A 22,741-nucleotide genomic window follows, 5' to 3' on the forward strand; every position below is an offset into this window, starting at 1 on the left:
ATAACAAATGTTGGCGAGGATGTGGAGAAAAAGAAAAAGGGAACCCTCCTACACTGTTGGTGAGAATGTAAATTGGAGCAGCCACTGTGGAAAACAGTAGGGAAGTTTGTCAAAAAACTAAAAATAGAATTACCATATGACCCAGCAATTCCACTCCTGGGCATACATATGGAAAAGACAAAAGCTCTAATTCAAAAAGATACATGCACCCCAATGTTCATACCAGCATTATTTGCAATTGCCAAGATAAGGAGGCAACCTAAGTGTCTATCAACAGATGAATGGATAAAGAAGATGTGGTATATATAAACACAATGGAATATTACTCAGCCATAAAAAAGAATGAATGAATATTTGCCATTTGCAGCCACATGGATGGACTTAGAGGGTATTATGCTAAGTGAAATAAGTCAGACAGGGAAAGACAAATACTGTATGATATCACTTATATGTGGAATCTAAAAAGTACAATAAACTAGTGAATATAACAAAAAAGAAGCAGACTCACAGATATAGAGAACAAACTAGTGGTTACCAGTGGGGGGCGGGGGGGAGAGGCAATATAGGAGTAGGGGATTAAGAGGTACAAACTATTATGTATAACATAAGCTACAAGGATATATTGCACAACACAGGGAATATAGCCAATATTTTATTATAACTGTGAATGGAGTATAACTTTAAAAATTGTGAATCACTATATTGTATGCCTATAACTTGTAACTTTAATAAAAAATAAAAATATAAAATAGGTTGCTTTTGTACAAATGTATAAATTTACTAAAAATCAAGGAACTGTATATACTGACAATGGGTGAACTGTATGTAAATCACACCTCAATAAAGCTGTTAAAAGTGAAAGAAAATGCCTTAGTAATTAGCGTTCTTCTGTAAACTATCTATATTTTCACGTGTGTGATGTTCAAAGGCTGATTCTTCTTTCTGACCTTGAGAAATCCCTACGAGTTGTATCATAAGTTCTCTTCACTCATTTTCATCCCTACTTTGACTTCCACACTTAAGGCTTCAGCTGTCAATTTTATACAGATGACTCATTCAACATGTTTAGTCCTAAATTCCAGAACCATATTCTCCGCTTCCTTTTGGATAGTTCTCTGTGTATCCTTTTGGGTCGGCCCCAACTGGGGCTACAGCAGTGAACAAAGGAGATCAATTCCTTGCCTGCATGGCCCTTATGGCTAACTGGGAAAGACAGACAACGGAAAGGATATTGCAAGCTAAGGAAATTTTTCTTTTAAGAAGAGGAGGAGGAAGAGGAGAAGGAGCTATGGGAATAAGGAAATATGTCCAAGTTGTCGTCTGCCTGGCCCTTACTCTCTTGCTCAAATAGACTGCCCTCCACATGCCAGTATCTGTCTTCTAACCCTAGGATGATTCTATCTTCACAAACTTTCTCATATTTCCCAAATAGCCACCCCTGCAGTCATGCCAAACAAATACAAAGTATGGCCAGAATAATCTTCCTAAGCTCATAGCCATGGTTATGTTGCTTTTCCAGATAAAAATTTACAGTTGAAGTCAAAGACAAACACTGTGTGATCCCACTCATATTGGAATCTTTAAAAATTACTCCTAATAACTAACTCATAGATACAGAGAACAGATGGTTACCAGAGGCAGGAGCAGGGGTAGGGGCAGTAAAATGGGTGAAAGTGGTCAAAAGATACAAACTTCCAGTTATAAGATAAATACGTCCTGGCGATGTAATGTACAGCATGGTGAGCATAGCTAAGAATACCATATATTTGAAAGCGGCTAAGAGAGTAGTTCTTAAAAGTTCTCATCGCAAGGAAAAAAATCTGTAACTATGTGAGGTGAAGGATGTTGACTAGATTTACTGTGTGATCATTTAGCAATATATACATGTACTGAATCATTATGTCATACACCTGAACCTAATGTAACGTTATAGGTCAATTAGATCTCAATTTAAAAACAACTCTACAGTTGTTTAAGGGATGACGTTAATACTCTGGCTCTTTCTTACCAGATTCCAATCTGTTTTTCCATCCCTTTCTCTTTCTACTTCCGTTCCACCCAGCAAATTTTGAAGTTCTTTTCTTTTTCTCCTGCCATTTTTTCTCTGTCTGGAATGTTCTAGTCCAGAGATTCTCTAAGTGAGTTCCATGGACCAGCTGCATAAGGCATCATCTGGGAAATTGGTAAGAATGCAGATTTCCCACCCTAGGCCTATTGAATCACAGTCTCTGGAGTCAAGGCTGAACAATCTGTTTTAATGAGCTTCCAAGTGATCCTGATGCACGTAAAATTTGAGAAACACTGCTCAAGTCCAAATCTGTCTCTTGAAATTCTAGGTATCTTTTCAGGCTCAACTCAAATGTCATTTTCACTTCAAAGTCAAATTTCCATAGTCAGAAGTCATCTCCATCTCTAATATTTAGCTACCTATCTATCTATTTATTTATTTATTTGGCTCTGCTGCGTCTTAGTTGCGGCACGCAAGATATTTTTAGTTGCAGCATGTGAGATTTTTTTTTTTAGTTGCTGCATGTGAATTCTTAGTTGTGGCATGCGGGATCTAGTTCCCTGACCAGGGATCGAACCCAGGCCCCCTGTATTGGGAGTGCAGAGGCTTAGCCACTGGACCACAAAGGAAGTCCCGCCATCTCTTTTAAACTTCCAAAAAATTTTGTTGGCTGAAACGTGTTCGTGTAACACAAATTTTTGTATTTTTAACATACATACATACATTACCTTGGTCCAAAAATGAAGGTCTAGTAATTATGGCCCATTTTACTGGTAAGCTAACCATGTCTCTACAGCTTGGATCATAGTGGTTTTGGGGGTAGCAAAGAAGGTGTCAGTGTCAGGAGTGGGGCATGGTGATTCTACAGATTATTTACAAAGAAAGGGGCTTTAAAAGAAGCCAAATGTAGCCTTTCCCTCAAAAAGAGTGTTATGGGAGTGTGAGGGGACAGAGAAGACAGCAGAGCATAAGATGGGGAAGGGCACCAGGCAAAGATGAGAACTAAGTTTCCTTTATTTCTCCTCATCTTATCACGTTAGCGCATGTGCTAAATAAACAATCCAGTAGCCAACTACCCACTCAGGATGCCTCAGATGGCACTTTATGGAAGCAAAGAAGACTTCCCTTCTATTTTTTTTAGCATGATTAGGATGAAAGACATTGGGTACATGATTTTAATAGTATGAGTCACTTCAACCTCCCTATGCCACACGTATTTCCCATTAATTAATCTTCTCTGATAACTTATGATATGCATGCTAGCGGAAGTTTGGGTTCAGACACATCTGTCTAATTTTTCAGCTAAATTCCAATAGGGATTGAGGACAAGGAAGTGTGGGGCAGGAGAGACTGAAGGCAGTATAAAATTAATTGTCTAGGGAACTCAGGGAAAATTAAACTGGTAGAGATGGTATATTTATACTTCTCTGGCACTTAATCCCATTCTCCTTTGCACTATATTTTAATCCCATTCAGTAATAAAGTCACTTAATGAATATTGAATATATGCCATGTGGTTATTTTTCAGTTATCAAAAACTGTACACACAGTAAATATATTACCTGTGTTTTTGGTCAGATATCTTGCTATTGCTAGGCTCTGGTGAAGGTTCAATCCATCGACTTCCAAAATGGGAATTTTGCCAAATGGAAGAGCTTAAAATAAAATGAGCAAAGAATTAACTTCCAGAACAAAATCAAGTTATAATACTTCCATTTTACTGATAATTGTGGAAATAAAACATGATAGTAACGTTACAGAATTCTTGAATATTTATTCTAGAAGGGACATTAGGCATCCTCTAGTGGAATCTTTACATTTTACAAGTTTAAAAAAAGAGAGTTGTTAGAAAAAGAAACAGACTCACAGATATAGAGAACAAATGAGTGGCTACAAGTGGAGAGAGGGAAGAGGGGAGGGGCAAGATAGGGGTGGGGGAGTAAGAGGTACAAACTATTAGGTATAAAATTAGCTACAAGGATATACTGTACAACATGGGGAATACAGCCAATATTTTATAATAACTACGAATGGAGTATAACCTTTAAAAATTGTGAATCACTATATTGTACATCTGCAACTTATATAATATTGAACAGTGACTATACTTCAATTTTTTTAGAAAAGGGGGAAAGAAGAGTTGTTAGAAGAGCTGCTATAGAGTTAGTGACAGAACTGGGTCTAAAACCCAGGTTTACAGTGATACTATCGATATGTATTATATATTATCTCACATACTTACTATATAATTTTTTTAAAAAACTTTTAAAGCCTTATTAAATTTTCAGTCCTCAGAGATTACATTAATTATTCTTCCAAACCATAGTCTGAGGAATATGAAGAGTTTGATATTGAGTTATGGTAAGGAACTTAGCCAAATTCTTATTGACCATTTGAAGTATATAGTAAGCAACAAGCATATTTGTACAAATATAGGACAGACTCATAGCAGGTGTATTAATATTTATCTGTAAATCCTACTTTGTTTTCTTATCTAAACCTATTATATTTTGTCAGAGAATGATTTATTATTCTTCATTATAGAAAAATTCTAAGTTGAAGATAAATAAAAATAATTCTACCACACAGTGATAAACATTTTAATATTTTAATTGCTTTCCCATATATATCAAAACAAAATCATAATGTATATATGTCTTTTAATTTGATAATACCTTTTAAAATATTTCTAAATCAATAATACATCTTTTTTTAAAGCATACATTTTGCCATATGAATTAATCACAATTTTCCCAACCAGTGCCTTAGGTTGGGACATATAGTTATTTTGGAAAGAGGGAAAAGAATAAAGTGCCACTCATAATCCCATGACTGTAACACAACTACTAGAATCAACCTTCAAGCGTCTTTCGTATGCACTGAATAAGTACAAGACGAACTACAGTTCACATCAGGAATAAAAACATCTTTGAACACTTAGCTAATAAGTGTGCCAAGTACTATTCCACGTGTCTGAGATACTGCAGTGAGCAAAACAAAGACCCAAATAAAACTGATGCAAATTGTGATGCCTTATTTGAAGCAAAGTATGTAATCAAGAGGGAATTAACATGCCTAACAATTTGAGGGGTGCTTCCTTTTGTGCTAGGCATTGTACTAAATGTTTAACGTGCCCGTTCAGTCTTCTGGTACTTATGACAACCCTATGAAGTAGGTACTAACTACCATCTCATTTTATAAATGAGGAAATGAGATGAAGAGAGGTTATAGAAATAGTCCAGATCGCACACCTGGTAGAGGTGAGAGCCAAGTGAGAGGTGAAATCCAGTTGGAACTCTTGCTCAGCTGTTTTCTAGTTCTAAGAGCCATGTTTTTGAAAGATATTAAAAATCAGAGCAAGCCCAGAGGATAGTATCCAAGTTAGAGAGGGTCTGAAAATCACATTATATGAGGATTGGCTGAAGAACTTCTACCACTCTTCACTGAAGAAGACAGAACAAACGAAGTGGAACATAAAAACCATCTCCAATATGGCATAGATATCAAATGGGAAAAAAATCTTACTTATTCGGACTATCTCTAAAATGCAGAATGAGGACCAAGAATAAATTTTTAAAGGGCATATTTTAATTAATTAATTAAATTTTTTGGTGGGGGACTGCGTTGGGTCTTCGTTGCTGCATGCGGGCTTTTCCCCGGTTGCGGCGAACTGGGGCTACTCTTCGTTGCGGTGCACGGGCTTCTCATTGCAGTGGCTTCTCTTGTTGCAGAGCACAGACTCCGTAGTTGTGGGTCGTGGGTCTAGAGTGCAGGCTCAGTAGTTGTGGCGCACGGGTTTAGTTGCTCCGTGGCATGTGGGATCTTGCCGGATCAGGGCTCGAACCCATGTCCCCTGCGATGGCGAGCGGATTCTAAACCACTGCGCCACCAGGGAAATCCTAAAGGGCATATTTTAACTCAAGATGAAGAATAATTCTGTTACCTTTGGAGCTATTTACAATGGAATGTGTTTTCTTATGCGGTGGTAAGCTTTCAGCTACTGGAAGCATTTGAGCCAAGCTTGGAATAATTGCCAACATTTGGAATGTGGGCTGCATCTAACAAGAAGAAATTTAAGAAGACAAATGCTAAGTCCTTTATTTGGTTCCAGAAAAAAAGAATTTCATGGTGTTGGAGTTGTAACTTAACAGGAGCACCTGTCAAAAAGCTTTAAGAGATTTAGTGGTGCTGAATGCAAGGCCTCAGTATGATATGGCTGCCAACATAGCTACTGTGATCTTGGTAAAACGTCTTAGAAAAATGTCTACACTTGTGCCAGGAGTGATGGTCCCATTCTGCTCTGTGCTGTTCTTATGCTTGCAGGCACAAGCACTACACGTAAAATAGCAGACAGAGTCTAACAGAAGCTTGTTCTACTTGGGTGGTGCGCAAACCCAAACCAGGGGAAATAAATGGAACACTCCAGGAAGAGAAGAGAGTTGTCCTTTGAACCTAGATGTGACTGCAGATCTCAGACAGTCCATAGGAAACAGTACCTAAATCAAGAAGTAGAGTCAGGGATGGGAAGGGTGGACTGAATTTCACAATGATGATAGGAGAAACAATCAAGGAAGCTCCAAAAGTTGATATCTAAATAGAGATACAGGTAATGAGTTACCTAGGGACTCGATTCTGAATTCAGCCAAAGACCTTCTTTATCTTCAGAGCATTTTCATTAAACTGACTATACAGCAATGGCTTTTTCTCTATGATGTCTAGATACTAAATGTCTTCTAGTAATTGGATGTGAGAGAAAAAATAATTTGTTCTCCATGGATTAAAATGGTAAGTCCAAGACCAATGTATGAAAACCACATGGAGATAATTTCAATTTTGTATAAAGAAGATTCTTTTAAGTTTTCCTCCTCTCTTCTTTCTGTTCTCCCTTTCCAGAATTTCATGGAGATGTTAGACCTCCTAAACTGGTTCATTCTCAATTTTCCTTATCTTTATTCTCTTATTTTTCATTTTTTTCCTATTGTGCTTTTTGGGGGATTTACTTAGTTTTCATCATTTTATTGATTTCTTTGTATCAGACATTAATTTCCAAGAACTTTTTGTCTCCGTACATTCCTTTTAGATTGTATAGAATATCTTCTCTTTTCTCTGAGGATTTTATATTTTTGAAGTTGTTTTCTTGCTATACCATCTTGACATCTCCAGAGGTGTTTGGTTTTAGGTCTGTTTTATATTAGAGACTTTTCTCAAATATGGGTTAACTTTTGACTTGCCATTGCTATTTGAAAGGGCAAAGAAGTAAAAGCTAACTGGAATCTCCGTGTGCGTAGGAGGGGCTTGCCCACAGATTGGGCTAGGCAAATTCATTGAGGTATCCCCATCTGTTCAGTATCTGTTAGACATTTTTCTTAGACTAGTCAGCTTCCCCAGAGAGAATTCCTCCCATTTCCTGTGTGAGGGATATTAGCCTGGTTGCCATTGATTGTCGAGCAGGGGAAAGGGCTGTTGGTACCACCATCTAGTTTCTAGACTTCCACTGAATGCCATGTTTACTATAGCATTGTGTCCGAGACATGCCTGGTGTCCTAGAATCCTCTGGTCCATCCTCTTGAAAGTAATCTCCATGCTTCTTCCAGGGAGAGAGAGGGAACTTGTGGTCATACTGCTTCTTCATGTTCTTCCAGGCAACCCTGTATCAGCTCAGCTCTTGAAGTTATCTTTTGCAACCAATTCCTGACCCTTTGGAGGATCTCTGGAGTGATTTGGCTGGCCTTTTTCTCCTCCAGGCTTATATTTGAGCATCACTGGCCTTAATGGTAAGTCACCTTACCATTCTTTGACCGCCTTTCTAGCTTCCAGAATTTTGTGCTATCATATTCAAGGTTGATTTCTTTGTCCTTGGGGGGGGGTGACTTTTTTTTAAGTACGTTAATGTTATTAAAGGAGAGATTAAACACATGTGTACAGTCTACCAGGTTTGACCAGGAAGAAAATTTTAATAGACATATCCAATGATATTCTAGATTATAGCAGAGGGGATGGTCATAGCGAGTTTCAAACACCAGAGAGCATCCCTAAATTGGACAGGAGATGATACCAGATACAATTTGTAATAGAAACTGCTTTTCAATACCTATTCTTTGCTTTTTTTTCCTCAAAGTAATAAAACCCTGGATTTTTAGCTGGGCAAATGGTTGTCCACAATAAAGTCAATGTTTCCCAGCTTCTTTCGCAGCAATGAATGATCACGTGACTAATTTCTTGCCAAACAGATATAACTGATGTGATGTGTGCAACTTTCTGGTCAGGCTGTTAAAAGGAAGAGGTGTGTTCTCTTCCCTCTTCTGCACTTTCTGTGAGTTGGAATATGGAAGGAGGGTGAACTATTCACACTGTGTCAATAAGAACCCACTACGGGTGCAGATGAACAGAAATGAAAGAGCTTCATCGTTGACAACTTCATGGGGCAGAACTGCTATACTAACTTGGGCTTTTATGCAAAAGAAATAAATTTTTATCCTCTTTAAGCCATTTTTGTGTTGGGTGTATGTTAAAGCATTTTATACTGTAGCTTAACCATCACTAACTTTAAGATCCCTTTCAATTCTAAGAATATGTGAAAACATTAAGAAAATGCAGTAATTCCATTTTTAATAACATAATGAAAAGTTAAGGTAGAAGAGGGTATAAAGAATACAAAGAACTTATATCTAAAAACTAAAAGGCAGAATTTGTTATATGTAATACCTCCACAACTTGCTATTCATTTTCACTTATTTAATGGATAAATTTAATATTCACCTATTTTATGTCCACAGAAGCTCAGGTACAAATTCTGATATCAGAAGAAATGTTTGGATCTTAAAGGTAAAGTTTCAGAAGAACAGGAAATAAGATATTCCATCCCATCGGAGAAGAGTTCTCTGATAAGAAAAAGAGTAATTACAGGGGCAATGACTTCAGAGAAACTCATGCTTCCAAAAGCCAAGCGGCAATATTTATTGTGAATACGTCAATTATCGTGGTATTATTTTTGTTGGCATTATCTAGTGCAAATAACTTGGGCTATAGTATTAGATGGACCTGTGTTTGAAAATCAGCTGTACCTTGCTAGGGCTGTGAACCTGGAAAAAATACCTAAACTCCGTGTGCTTCAGTTAATCCAACTATAAAATAGAAACAATAATACATCCCGTGTTGACGTGCTAGAGAAATTAAATGAAATAGGGTCTGCAGACTATCCAGTTCTGATAGCCTACAAATGCTATATAGTTGTTTTCTTCAGCTTCATCTTTATCTGAAAATTTAATAATCTAGCATAAAACTAAAAATTTTAGACACTTAATATTTAGTTAGTATTTCCAGGGAACATGGCAAGCATCTAGAGGATGACTTACAACTTAACTGAAAACCACACACTTTTGTTTGTTTAATAACATTTCTAATTCTTCGTCACTGTCCTGAGTGCTAAGTAGCATGTTTTCATTGTGTTACCTGCCCAGTTTGTAAATTTGCTCTTTCCTCTGATCAGACAGACCCCAGTTTTGTTCACGTATCCACCCCTCTCTCATATGGTCACAAAGCCTCATGAAAACTGCTTCCATCCCCTACTTCAGAGGTGGATTAGATGAATCTAAGGTTCCTCCCACTCCCTTTGCCAATGATTGGTTCAGAAATGGACACGTGACCCAATCTGAGCCAGTGAAACACGAGAGGTTTGCTGAAGTCACCTGGGAAGTTTTTCCTCGTTCTTCTGGGAACACTTAAGGAAGCAGTGCTTTCTCCTCTAGCTTCTCAAAATTGCTTCTCAACGCTGCGAGGCTGGAATTGCAGCAAACGTATTGCTACCAGCTTCATGATTTAGCCAACACACTGAGGAGGAAAGATGGATAAAGCCATCCTTTGAAACCTGGCCTACTTCTGGAGTTTCAGTTATGTGGTACAGTTCATTTCCTTGTTCTTTAAGCCATCTGAGTTTTGTTTTCTGTTACAGCAGCTTATCTGATCTATCATCCAAATATTATTGATATCTGAGCAAGCCCAGTCTATTCCAATGGTCAAAAGTTTGACTTCAGTATTTCCTCCATTTCAGCTCTTCTGATAAAGCTTCATGTTATGTTATTTTTATATGCTCCCTCTGTCAGGTTTGTGTTTTCACCTCAATAGGAAATTTTCTGGGTCACATAGCATTTATTTAACTTGCCTGAACTGCTGCTTCTCAGTGTAAAGCTACATGAGATTTAAAAACCTTTCTATTTTCCTTTCCCTGAGGAAAGACAAAAGGTTCTGGAAACATTTTCTCTACATACATTTCCATGAACTACATTTGTGCTACTTACTTGACTTGATTTCAGGCCAATCAGATTGTTCTATTCTGTGGTCTTCATACTTTATGTCCAAATATGCGAATATGTAACGAATAATTTCTGCTCTCCCCCTCATATTAAAATAAGTGAGTTTGTAGTTTGGCATGGTGTGATTCTGGAAGGAGAAAAATAGAGGAATTATTTTAACAGCCCTCTAGAGATGTTTCAACATTTTTCTTGGAGGACTTTTCGAAAACTTTATGGCATCTTCTGAGATAAATCAGAGATATTAGAAGATATTTCAAAACCAGAATTATAAATCACTACTCCAATAACATATGGAGAAAACTTGATAGACATAAAATCTTGACTCTCTTTAAGAACTACATGGAATATTCCAGTGAAATAATCAAATTCAGGTTTTATTTGTAAAAAGACATCGGAGTAATAGGGTATCTATATACCAAACTTCAGAGAATGGAGTCAAAAACTTTGCATTTTAAGAATTTTTTTGTCCTGCCTTTAGACACATAATGAATGGTGTCGACATTTGGTTTGTTGTTTGCTTTGGTGACACAGCTGAGTTTGTGAGGACAGCTGGGTAAGGATTGCAAGAGCAGGGTACACGCACAAGGCATGTAAAACCAGCCATGTCAACCTGTCATCTCCTCTCTTCCCTCCCCTGTTGCTTTTCCCTCAGGGAATCAAAAAGGCTTGAGGAAATATTTCTCTCTTCTTTTACTGCATCCATGCTGCTGGGTTTTATTGGGTTGCTTACACATACAAACATACCCCATCTTGGGGACCTCTGCTGGGATGGAACAACGGTGGGCATACTTCTTTATTCTCTCTATAGAGGAGCGAGGAAGAAAGAAAGCAAACATTTCTTCCATTTTAGAAAGTTTGCTAAAACTGGCTATATTGGTTAGATGGAGGTCATTATAATTTTGTGAGTTTGAGATTTGTACTCTTTCATTTCCATTGTTTATAAGCTTCACAGTTAATGATTTTAAGCACTAATCATAGAATGTATTGTAATCTTGTAACGATTAGGCAACTGAGAAAGAAACATTTTCATTTGAAGTTCAGTTCTTCCATTTAGGTTCTGTGTATCTTTGGGCTAGTCAACAAAATCTCTCTGAATTTCAAAGTCCACTTTTGATAAATAGAGATTAATATGGATTTGGGGTTTTAATGAGGTAACACATGTGAAGCATTTAGCACAATGCTAAACAATTATTAGGTGTTAATAACTTTGAATTCATTCTATAGTCAAGAATAAACACCACAATTACATCACACTAAAAATTAATAATTATAGTAATTCAATAAAAATCATAAATCACATTTATTTAAAGAGGTGAGATTAAATACTTTATTCTCTACTAAGGAAGTCTTTCTGAGATATTAACGGAATATTAGATTAAAAGTTGAGCTCAGGGCTTCCCTGGTGGCACAGTGGTTAAGAATCTGCCTGCCAATGCAGGGGACACGGGTTCGAGCCCTGGTCTGGGAAGATCCCACGTGCCGCAGAGCAACTAAGCCCATGCGCCACAACTACTGAGCCTGCGCTCTAGAGTCTGTGAGCCACAACTACTGAGCCTGCGTGCTGCCACCACTGAAGCCCGTGCACGTAGAGCCCGTGCTCTGCAACAAGAGAAGCCACCGCGATTAGAAGGCCATGCACCGCAACAAAGAGTAGCCCCCACTCGCCGCAACTAAAGCCCGCACGCAGCAATAAGTAAATAAAATAAATAAATTTCTTTAAAAAAAAAAAAAGTTGAGCTCAAGTCGCAAAACAAAATTCCATCTGAAGTCACATCACATAAAAGATCAAACACGCATCATAAAAATCTAGATTGCTAAGCTCGTATCTCAAGTACATGTGTATCTCAAGTGTCTGTGGAAAGGACGACCAGAAATAACCGATTGCCTATCTAGACCCCCTCAGGATCCAGGAAATGATGGCGACGGTGATTCCTAGCGAATCCGTTTCTCTGGGCCCGGGTTTTCCGTGTGTAGATATTGTGGAGCGGGTGATCCTCGTTAGAGACAGTCACGCTAACACCCCACGTCCTGTCCACTTCCATTAGCTAGTCTTGTCACCGCCCAAGGGGACTGTGGCACACGCCGCACATCAGTACGTGAGCGGATGTTCTCTGTCAAGAATTCACTAGAGCCAACTAACGAAAATTCCAAGATTTACGGCCCCAAATTCCTTTGGAGGAGAAATATGTATATAGGAAATTCACATCTGGGGCACTAAATGAAGTGCCCATCAGAACAATGAGACTGTGTTCCAAGTTTCTTGGAAACGCTGAGCTTAGAAATAGTGGGAAAGATAGGAGAACACAAAAATAGTCCATAAAAAATGTAAAGTAATAAGTTTCCTTCAGAAAAAAACATTTTACAGAATAAAGGGAACACTCTTATGTAGGAAATAAAAAACGTAATTGTTACTGTTCCTTGGTCTATCTATTTTAAAGCTTGAAAGAACAAAAATAGCCTTCAGAGTGGAAGTGTCCTTCTGAGTTGGAGTTTTTATTTGAAAAGCATTTTACGCAATTTTTTAATTGATTTTTTTAAGTTGTTAGTGCTTCCAAAGAAATTATGTATTTCTTATAAATATTATGTGTGTATATAGATTCATATATGTCCATAGGATCAACATTAAAAATTAAACATAACTTTTCTCATTTGGTCAAATACCACATAATTCTGCATGAAAATGAAGGGGTTGTTGCTTGTTGTTAATTTGCAAAGGCATGCTATTTTATATTGTATTTCATTCAAGTAAAGAAGACATCTAAAACTTCCTAGCACAGGCTGGTAGCTGTTTACATTTCTCTGCAAATAGATCTTTAAATCTAAGATTTACCACAGGCCAATGGACATCTGGCAAATGCTTATCTTTCCTTCAAGAACATCCTTCAACTGTCATAACTCAGTAATGAAGCTGTACTTGCACACCACATTTCTGTAGTTACTTGCATAATTATATTTTCTACTGAGCAAAAGTCTGGCTTCTTGATTTTTAAAGGTAGAAAACTCCAAACTTGAAGACTTTTGTCTTTTTAGGATATAAGTGCACATTGTATAACACAAAAAAATAAGTACTAAAGGTAAACACTGTTGGAAACATTTGCTGGCTCTAGAGATCCTATATTTTATAAGCTTTCGCATGAAAACTATCAGGAGGAATTCCAAGTAAATGTTTCAATGGCCAATGAAAACATAAGGAAATTTACAACAAAGTCTAAAGACGAGTACAAGAACATATTTTGTCCCTCATAGCATTTAGCAGCATATCTGTTAACAGTAAATCTCACTTTGCTACAGCCTTTATTTCATAAGGATCATGAACTACAAGGATGAAGGATGAAGTTAAAACATATCCCTACCCCACAAGGGATGCAGTGAGGCTTTAGCTCAGGGTAGAGCAGGTGATGGAAAGGAATGACCAGTTCTGGACTCACCCCTGCCACTTATTATCTGAGTGGCCTTGGGCAGGTCACTTGTTCCTGGCTTTACTTTCCTCACCTGTAAGATGGTAATGAAAATATTGTGTGTAAAGTACCAATACAGAGCTCCGTACTGTGTGATTTCACTGGACTCAAATCCTCAAGATCGTGTGCTTTGATAAACCTATTCTGCTGTAGGGGCATCAAAAGTGAAAATTACATAAAAAGAAGATATAAAGTTAGAATTAAGAGCAAGATAAACTTTGCCTGGACGAAATGAACAGAAACAAAATACAGGGAGCAGGGCGTGGAATTCTGAGGCAGTGGGCAGCCAGGAGCTTAGCTTCTTCAGGATAAAGGGGAATAAAAATCCTCCACACAAGATGGGAGGTTGGAGGGTCGTACTGCTTGAAACTAGAGCCTGGCAGGCTTTTACATAAAATGTGTAAAAGGTCAAACTGCAAAACTCTAGCAAAACTGATAAGGAGGAAAATATATGAAAAGTCACAGACAATTAAAATTACAAATAAAAAGGGGTCATAATAGCAGATAAAATAGATTAAAAATCATAAGCTAACACTACAAATAACTATCAGTGACTCTGAACACTTAAATGGAAACACTGAGAAACACATAAACTAACACAATCAAATCAAAAAGAAACTGAAAGCCTGCATTTAACAAGGAGTAAAGAAACGGAATTGGTAATTAGTCACACCCATGAATGATACCAGGCCCAGATGATTTTACAGGTGAATTTTACTTAATCCTCAAGGGAAAGATAATCCTTATCTTTTACAAGTAGTTTCAAAGAATAGAAAAACGGAAAAAGTGCAAAGATGTTAAAAGAGGAAAATTATAGACTAAGCTCACTTATAAACATAGATATAAACATCCTAAATAACTTCTTAGCTATTCACATTTAGTAGTGTATAAAAAGATATTAAATATAATGTTGGGCTGCACCCTGTAGGCCTGCAAGCCTTGTAGTTACCCAGCCTCTACAAGACTGAAGAAAGAGCCCGGGGTCAGTGACAGAGACATCAATAGTTACTGAATAGAGAATCTTACAAGTCTCAAGCGAAAGGTCCTGGAGAAACATCCCACCGTGCAATGCAGACGGCAACAGGACATAGCAATGATCTTTGCTACTCAGGGGAGAAGGAGGCTACCATTTATAGGGGGAATTGACAACAGGTGGGCTCATCAGTTACCAGGGAAACCAGCAGCAGGGGCATGGGGCAAGCATGTAGAGAGTTTCTGATTAAGCCGTATAATTAAGAGAACTGGATAGTCATGTGAGTGAAGCGGGGCCTGGTCGAGAAGGGGATGTACAAAGATCTTGAGTGGCTTGATCATACGTGTAATGACAAGATGAGGCTTATCCCAGGAATGCAAGATGTTTCAACACCAAAACATTCATCTGTATATTATACTACACCAATAGATTAAAAGGGAAAAACTCTAAGCCATATTGTCTTCTCAACAGATGTTAAATAAATGCTTAATTAATAAGCATAAAATTAATCACTCATTTGTGACCAAAACTCTCAAAAACCAAAAATCCAAAACAAACAAAAAACCCAAAGCTCTTAGTAAACTGGGAATAAAAGAAAACTTCCTTCATCTAATAGAGTCTCCACAAAAAACAGAGCAAACGTCATACATAATGGGGAACCAAACGGAAGCATTTTCTTTAATGTGAGGAATAACCAGAAACCCCCTCTCACCCCTACTATTTAACATGGTCCTGGATGGCCTAGCTAATTCAATAAGATTAGACAACAACAAATAACACACGCAAGGAGTGGAAAGGAAGAGACAAAATTGTCCTTATTTGCAATAGAAATGATTGTCTATATTCAAAATCCAAGAGACTCTACAGACAAATCTGATCCTAAATTTCAAATGGAAATGCTAAGGACTAAAATAGCCAAGAAAAAATTAAGAGAACAGAAGGAGAAGACTTGACCCACCAGATAGCAAGACATATATAAAGCCACATAATTACGGGAATGTGATGTTTGTTCAGGACTAGACGTAGGGAGGTGCATAAAGTCTCGAAACAGAACCTCAGATATACGACAGACAAGATATTATAGTGGGGGCATCAAGGGACTAGACTAAAATGGTTTGGAGACAAAAGAGGAAAAATATACATAATGAGACTCTGACTTCCCAGAAAACATAGAAATAATACCCCGGTGGATTATAGACCTGAATATGAGTTAATTGGCCTATGCAAATTCCAGTGTCATGCTGGTCTCTACTTCCTGTTAGCTTCATTTCTGAGCCCTGCCACTGTCATTCTGTGTTAGGAATCCCATGTAGGGGAAGCTGTGTCTATTTCCTGAAATGATACAGAAACAAGAAGGAAAAAGTTTGATCGTGCTTAAGGATCTCCTTTACATCTAGAAGCTAACCACTGTTTTCCTCCCACTCCAAAGCAAACCATGTGAAGTTCCTGATTCAGCAGATAAATAAAAAGCTGACTTAGACTTCTTTTTGAAAAATAAGATATAGGGAATTCCCTGGTGGTCCAGTGGTTAGGGCTCAGCACTTCCACTGTAGGGGGCATGGGTTCGATCCCTGGTCGGGGTAAAGAAGATATACAGTTTCTTAAGGAACATATGGATGGATGACTAGCAAATACCCTGGATAGAAACTTCCACATATGAACTCATATGAATGTAGCCATTAAGTACAAAAGAAAATATAGCTTTTGATATATGCTAAACTAGTTTAGAAATTAAATATTTTACATAGAAAATAATAGTGTTTTCAAAAAATTCTACCTTGGGTATTTCCTTTCTTTCTCCTAGGTTTGTGGCTCTTTTTACTTTATATAACATGGATACATTTCAGCTGATTAACAAAAACAAAACACAGGAATGTTTAATCCCAGAAGCAATTTTCGTGCAGTCAATGAACATACAAACTATCTTAATAAAACCATTTAATTTTAGCTAAGCCTTTATTCTAATCTGTATATTGCTATAAGAGCACAGTAAAACAGTCTCAAAAATTCTAGTGTCTCTGCCAGAGAAGTGACAACAGTCCAAATTCAACTCTCTGGCAAAGGAGGCTAATGTTCAAATACTTTGTTATGCACCTTAAAGATTTCAGCAGGTAATTGAAAAAAAGGATAGAATTTTGCGAGTCATTTTGATGGACAGATAGCTTCCAAATAAGGAATTAAGTATTAACCATTTTACAATTCAATCCAATAACAGATTATAAGACAGTCACTCAGACAAGTACAGCATATGACAGTAATAAAAATAAACCTAAAATGCAGGGTGAAGACTATCTCATTTCTAATCTTTGTACAGTTCTATCAGATCACTTACTTAGGCTGCGTCTCTGTGGAGTCTCTAGTATCTTCTATGCTCTTGTACGTGACTGCATCTTGGGTTTATATGATGAGTAAGATACGGTCACAAGCCAATGTGAGAAGAGGTGACTTACTGCCACCTAAGTCTCTTCCTTCATTTCTTAGATGAAATATGCCTGCCAAAAAGTGCAAGTCTGCAAAGACTTGTTATTCTAGTTATTCTTGGCATTTTATAGGATCTCTGTGTGGAAATAACCTAAGGTATTTGCATACAGTTGGTAAAGTCAAAGTTATAGGTGCTGAAGTGTGCCTATAGCTACATGTTCATTTATTTTTAAAGTCTTAGAACCACAGGCCCTAGGGGAGAAGGAAAACGTGAGTGCAAGTAAACCCTCTTTACAGATACACACATGGCTTGCTTCCTCGCTTCCCTAGATCTCCTTGGCGAGTCCTTGGCTGGCCACCCTTCCCTGGACCTCTCCTCAAATACACTCATCCTTTACCTGCTCGATTTTCATTCATCACAGCATCTGACAACATAATGTATTTTATTTGTTTGTTTTCACCCTCCCCCAGTGGAAGGTCAGCTCCACAAGGGCGGGCACCTCACTGTTTACTGTTGTGTCCTCAGTGTCCACAGGAGCGCCAGGCACATCATAAGCACTAATATAGATTTGACGAATGAATGACCCCAATGTATATTTCCCCACAATTCATATTTTTACAAGGACTCTCTAAATTCTCATTGCTGGTAGTTTATTTCACTTACTATGTTTTCTTAGAAGGGCTGAAACTAAGTCTACCTAAAACCAAGTTCCTTGACTGAGTTTGTAATTAATTTCTCAGTCCAAAATTGTATTCCCCTTCTTGACCCCTGACCTCAATGCTGTCCTAACAGAACGCTCATCAACCGGAGTCGGATGAGTAAGATTGCTGTTGTCGATAACCTCATGAATGTACTAAAATGACTATTATAGATATCATCATTAACGTACAAACTAAGGTTGTTTTTCAAGGGCAAGGTGAGCTAACAGACCCCCGAGCATAGGCCACCTGGCCAGACACATCCTGTGACTCCCAAAACTACGATTAAGAAATGCCACAGAAATGTCACAAAACAATAATTAATCCCAGGCTCTTTGTTCTACCCCTTAAAAAATAAAAACCCTAACGCAAAGACCAAGTTGGAGTAGATCTGAGGCTTGTCTCCCACTCCCTTGCTTGGTGCCCTGCAATAAATCCTTCCTCTGATGCAAATTCCCACTGTCAGAGTTTGGCTTTCTGTGCTGTGGGCACAAGAGCCCTTCGCTCAGTTTCAGGATCGTGTGGTTTAAAGTAAACCTGGAGGGGAAGATTCCCCTACATCTTGCTGATAATCCGATACAGATTAGTAACAAATGCCTAAATGTTTTAGAAATTTATGTTTTCAGTCCTTACTGCAGGAATTAATTCCAGCTACAATATTAGAACAGCACAGTGAAAAGATCCAGTGGAATACCTGTCTGGGCATTATTGAACCTGCAGATTATCCATGAAACATTTTAATGACAGTCTGGCTTTCAACTTCCAGAAAATGACACTCATAGGCAACAATAGCAACCTATAAATCACGTAATATTTCCTCTTCTAAGTGCTTTAAACTTTGAAAAGTGTCTTTTCATCCATTTATTGTAAATATAAGAAATGAAATTAAATATATTAGTCTGTAAAAAGTCTAATTTAGAAGACATAAGTACAGCCCCTTACCTGCCAAAAAGATATATGTAACTCAAAATCAAGTGCAAATGGAATGGAAGCTATACAAAATTAACACACTGTATTTGTTATCTTTCACTGAGTTTTAACTTACACTTTAAAAAAGTCTTTTTGTCCTCACCTCGATTATTTTTAATCCCCATTTTAAAGATAAGGAAACAGAGATACAAGATACAAGGAAATTAGATAAACGGGCCAGGAATTTGGGATGGGATAAGCTAGGATTAAAGCCTAGGCCTTCTGATGACACATTTAATACTCTTTCCCTACATAATGCTTCGGTGGAAAAAATATCAGATATGCAAAAAAAAAAAATAGCACTTTCCTCATTTTCTGTAACAATTTTCTGCTTTACAACCCATTCTGCTTGGCTGATGGAAAACAAATCATCGGGCAGGGGAGGGGTGGCCATTTGATCCTTGGTCATTGATCAACACGGGCTGTCCTGGAGGCCGCCCACTGGCTTTGTGTGTGTGGCTTTCGTACCAGCAGCACCGTGCTGCTTCCCTATCCGCGTTCTGCCCAAGTGTGGCAGTTTAGTCCCTTACAATGCTGCCTAAGGTTCCAGCTGCCCGCCTCCCAACACAACTATCCCTTCAGTGCGGTCTTGCCACCTCCTGGGCAACACAGTAGGGTCCTAGCATCCCCTCTGCTCAGGAACCACAGCTTTCCCTCCCTCTCTTTCTATCCCCAACCCAGGTGGGGATACTGAAGAATCTCCTGGCCTACCACCAGCTGTGGGACTTTGGGCACGTTATTAACCTGTCTGTGCCTCGATTCCTTCATCCTTAGATGCAGATTTCCTCTACAACAAATATTTATTGAGTCCCTAATCTTTGCCAAGTACTGTTCTGGATAATAGAGGTAAAGCAGTAAACGAAAGCAGACAAAAGCCCTCGCCGGCATGGAACATTCTTACGATATTAGTAGTAACTCCCTCATAGGGTTTTGAGAGCATTTAATGAGTACATACATATGTGCTTCAAGAGGTGTCTAATGCATAGAGATCTGTGAGTGGTAGCGATTGTTAATATCATTAGCCATTGTCTGAAGGGAGGATCGATTTCCTTCAAGCCTGTGCTGACGGATTCTTGCCCTCTCGGTGGTTAGGTTTTGGAACTAAGAGCCAGGAAGAAAAGCAGTTGCTGAGCCACTTTTATTTTTCATGCTGCTTCATCCTCTCCCAAGGAAATATGCACAGAGACAACTCTCTGTTTGAATGGAGGGAAGAGAAAGGTGAGAAATGCAGGGTGAAAACCCCCTGTGGATTACCATCTCACACTCTCCCCGCAGGGCGGTTATTTCTTCATGCCACGTGCCCTTCACGGACACCTTGTGTATCCAGATTGGACCCTGTGCGTCCAGATTGGACCACATGAGAAATAACTGAATAAATGTGACAATTTGTTACACAATGTCCACACAATCGCTGGAAGAACTATTACAAGCTGATTGAACGTATCTTCCTTGTCTCTAGCGGTTCCCATGCTGGAAAACTCTTACAACTCTGATATAATTAGCGAGTTCCCAACTGCTGTTCGAAACCCAACATTAACTCAGAGTCCAATTTTATTCTTGTTTTCCTTATTCTCCAACCTGGGCAGTAGTGTGGTCGTACAAAGCACTAATGAGGCTTCAGGTCTGGAGTACTGCTGGCTGGAGCCCTGGAATTGGAACCCCAGCCCTACTTCCTTCCAGCTCTGGAACCTTAGGCAGATCCCTCAGCGTCAGTTTCCTCCTCTCTAAAACCGTGATATAAAAATCATTCTTATTTCTCAGAGTTGAAAGGATTAAACAGGTTACTATATTCAAGTCACTCTGCACTGCTTGGCAAGTGGTTTCTGCTTGATAAATATTACTGGTTATTACATATTTCTTTAATAATGGAAAAATAAATATAATATTTTAAAAATAGCTCACATATTAGTTCCTCTTTATTTATTTTGGTAAAGGGGAAGTGTTCAACCAAACCCATTTCTACTTTTCTAGCTGCACTGTTGATGGAAAAAGAAGGAAGTCTCCAGAAGAAGACCACAGAGCTTCCTTCTCAGCTTCTAAAGCTTTTGGGTATATTTTACTTAATCAAACAATTTCCTTTTCACAGTCAGTTATTTGAGAAACTAAAAACATCTAAAACTAAAGTATTTAAACCTGGGATTGAGAAGGCAGGAAATGAAGAATATGTTTCTTTTTCTCCTCCTAACCTATTTGGGTAAGTGAAATGTGCTTGCAAATTTTTAGCGTCTGTGTTTTCCCAGATTTCCACAGTGATAGCGCTATTTTTCTTACCTGGCTCTTCAGGTGCTGTGAAGAATAATACAGTAATTATCGCCAAAAATGTGAGTAAATGTTTTACTGCCTAGCCTTTTGGCGGAAAGAGGATTCCCAGATACAAGCGAGTAATAGTAATAAAAATAGCTAATATTTGTTCATTGCTTCCTGTGGGCCGGCATTGAACAAAGGGCTTGCCATGTATTATCTCATTTAATGCCCACAAAATAACATCACAAATAGTTACATAACTTGACTCTGGTTACACAACTGACTAGGGCTTGTCATGAAAGTATTTCTAGATGTAAAATTTCTCAAACATTTGAATCTTATTCATGAGATTGCATGTTGACTCTTCTGTCAAGAATGGGGACAATAAGTATTAAAACAGAGTAAGTTAACTTGTTTTTCAAGATTTTTCCAGATTTAATTCCTGTCCCCTCTGTATCATCACAACACACACTGTGAAAGGAAGGACCATGCATTAAATCCCACCTCTGCCTTCACCCTGTCACGTAAACACAAAACAGTTCACCTCTTCTCAGAATGTCAGTTCTAGGAAAGTAAGAGTAGGCCACGTGACCTCCAAAGTCACTTTCTGCTCTATTGTTCAATAACATAATTTTTCCCTGAAGACATTTCTCTGTCTTACATGAAAACTAAGTCCAAAAGGACACAAAGTTCTGGATTGAGGGTTACAAGGACACAAGCTATTTTGTCCTCTAATCTAGCAGCAAAGGCAAGATACTCAGATCAAAGGTAGGTCACCCTCTCTGATAATCCCAGGGATGGATTTCCTATTTACAGGCACTAAAGTAATGCAGACAGGAGTGTAATTTAGGGAGAATTTTTTGGTGACAGTAAACCCTTTCCTAGAACTTATTGAGAAGCAAGCAACCAAGCTGTATCTATTAAAATGATTTGCATATTTGGATTTTTTACATATTTTGAAAACATATTAATGCAAAGAGGTGTGTTTTTCTCATGAAATCTAGCAAAACAAGATTTTGGAGAAGAATGTATCCAAAAATTTCCAGGACTCTACAAAGGACTAATAACAGCAAACACTGATTATTTGTGCTAATCATGTACCTAGTACTGTTTTAATTTGTCAAATTCTCACAGCTGCAGAGCCAATATTTTAGCCAGCTAGAGTGCCTTCAGAGTCTTTGCTATTAATCACTGCATTAGATGGTCTCATAAATACATCACTAGAATGAAATATATAATAAATATATATTTATAATACATATATTTCTATTATATTATTATTTAATATAAATATAAATGTATTTATAAATATATTAGAAATACAGTTTTATATTTATATTAATTAAATAAATTTTTAAAATATTTATGTGTATGTTACATACACATGTGTATTTGTTATTTATATTTCTTACTCTATCAGGCTTCTATAATTTGCTGATACTATTTCTTAGGATTATTTAACTATCTTTAGCCTGGCCATACATATCAAGCAAACTTCTGATCTAAATTCTTTCTCTTAAGCATGTTTTTGTTTTGGTTTTCTTTACCATTTCATTCTAGAAATTGATTTTGCATGCCTTTGTATGAAACATGTAGGATTTCTAACAGAATCTTTCAGACTGGCCTGTAATGCAAGGTGAGGAAATTGCTTAGAACA

At 37.8% G+C, this 22,741-nt stretch overlaps 1 protein-coding gene and 1 long non-coding RNA gene across 18 annotated transcripts in view; one reads left to right on the top strand and one right to left on the bottom strand.

Moving 5' to 3' along the window:
• The window catches only part of HPGDS (hematopoietic prostaglandin D synthase), a 159,037-nt gene that overhangs the window by 19,442 nt on the left and 116,854 nt on the right, over window positions 1-22,741 (bottom strand). For 10 of the 17 annotated variants that reach the window (XM_082461868.1, XM_082461876.1, XM_082461870.1 and 7 more), the window contains 2 exons: window positions 10,306-10,447; window positions 3,571-3,663 (listed from right to left, as the gene is read on the bottom strand). In XM_082461868.1, the coding sequence (XP_082317994.1) occupies window positions 3,571-3,663; window positions 10,306-10,438 (226 nt within the window). In that variant the 5' untranslated portion in view covers window positions 10,439-10,447. Of the gene's footprint in view, window positions 1-3,570; window positions 3,664-10,305; window positions 10,448-16,003; window positions 17,655-22,741 lie in introns of those variants that run through there. The other 7 variants (XM_082461866.1, XM_082461863.1, XM_082461867.1 and 4 more) reach the window with 7 other exon arrangements.
• On the top strand, window positions 5,773-20,570 carry LOC309660857. Its single transcript, XR_014263685.1, has 2 exons — window positions 5,773-9,905; window positions 19,933-20,570. It is a non-coding gene; the product is annotated as an uncharacterized lncRNA (long non-coding RNA).

Source organism: Balaenoptera physalus, assembly GCF_965194825.1.
Source record: "Balaenoptera physalus genome assembly, chromosome: 5".
NCBI classification, from domain to species: domain Eukaryota; kingdom Metazoa; phylum Chordata; class Mammalia; order Artiodactyla; family Balaenopteridae; genus Balaenoptera; species Balaenoptera physalus.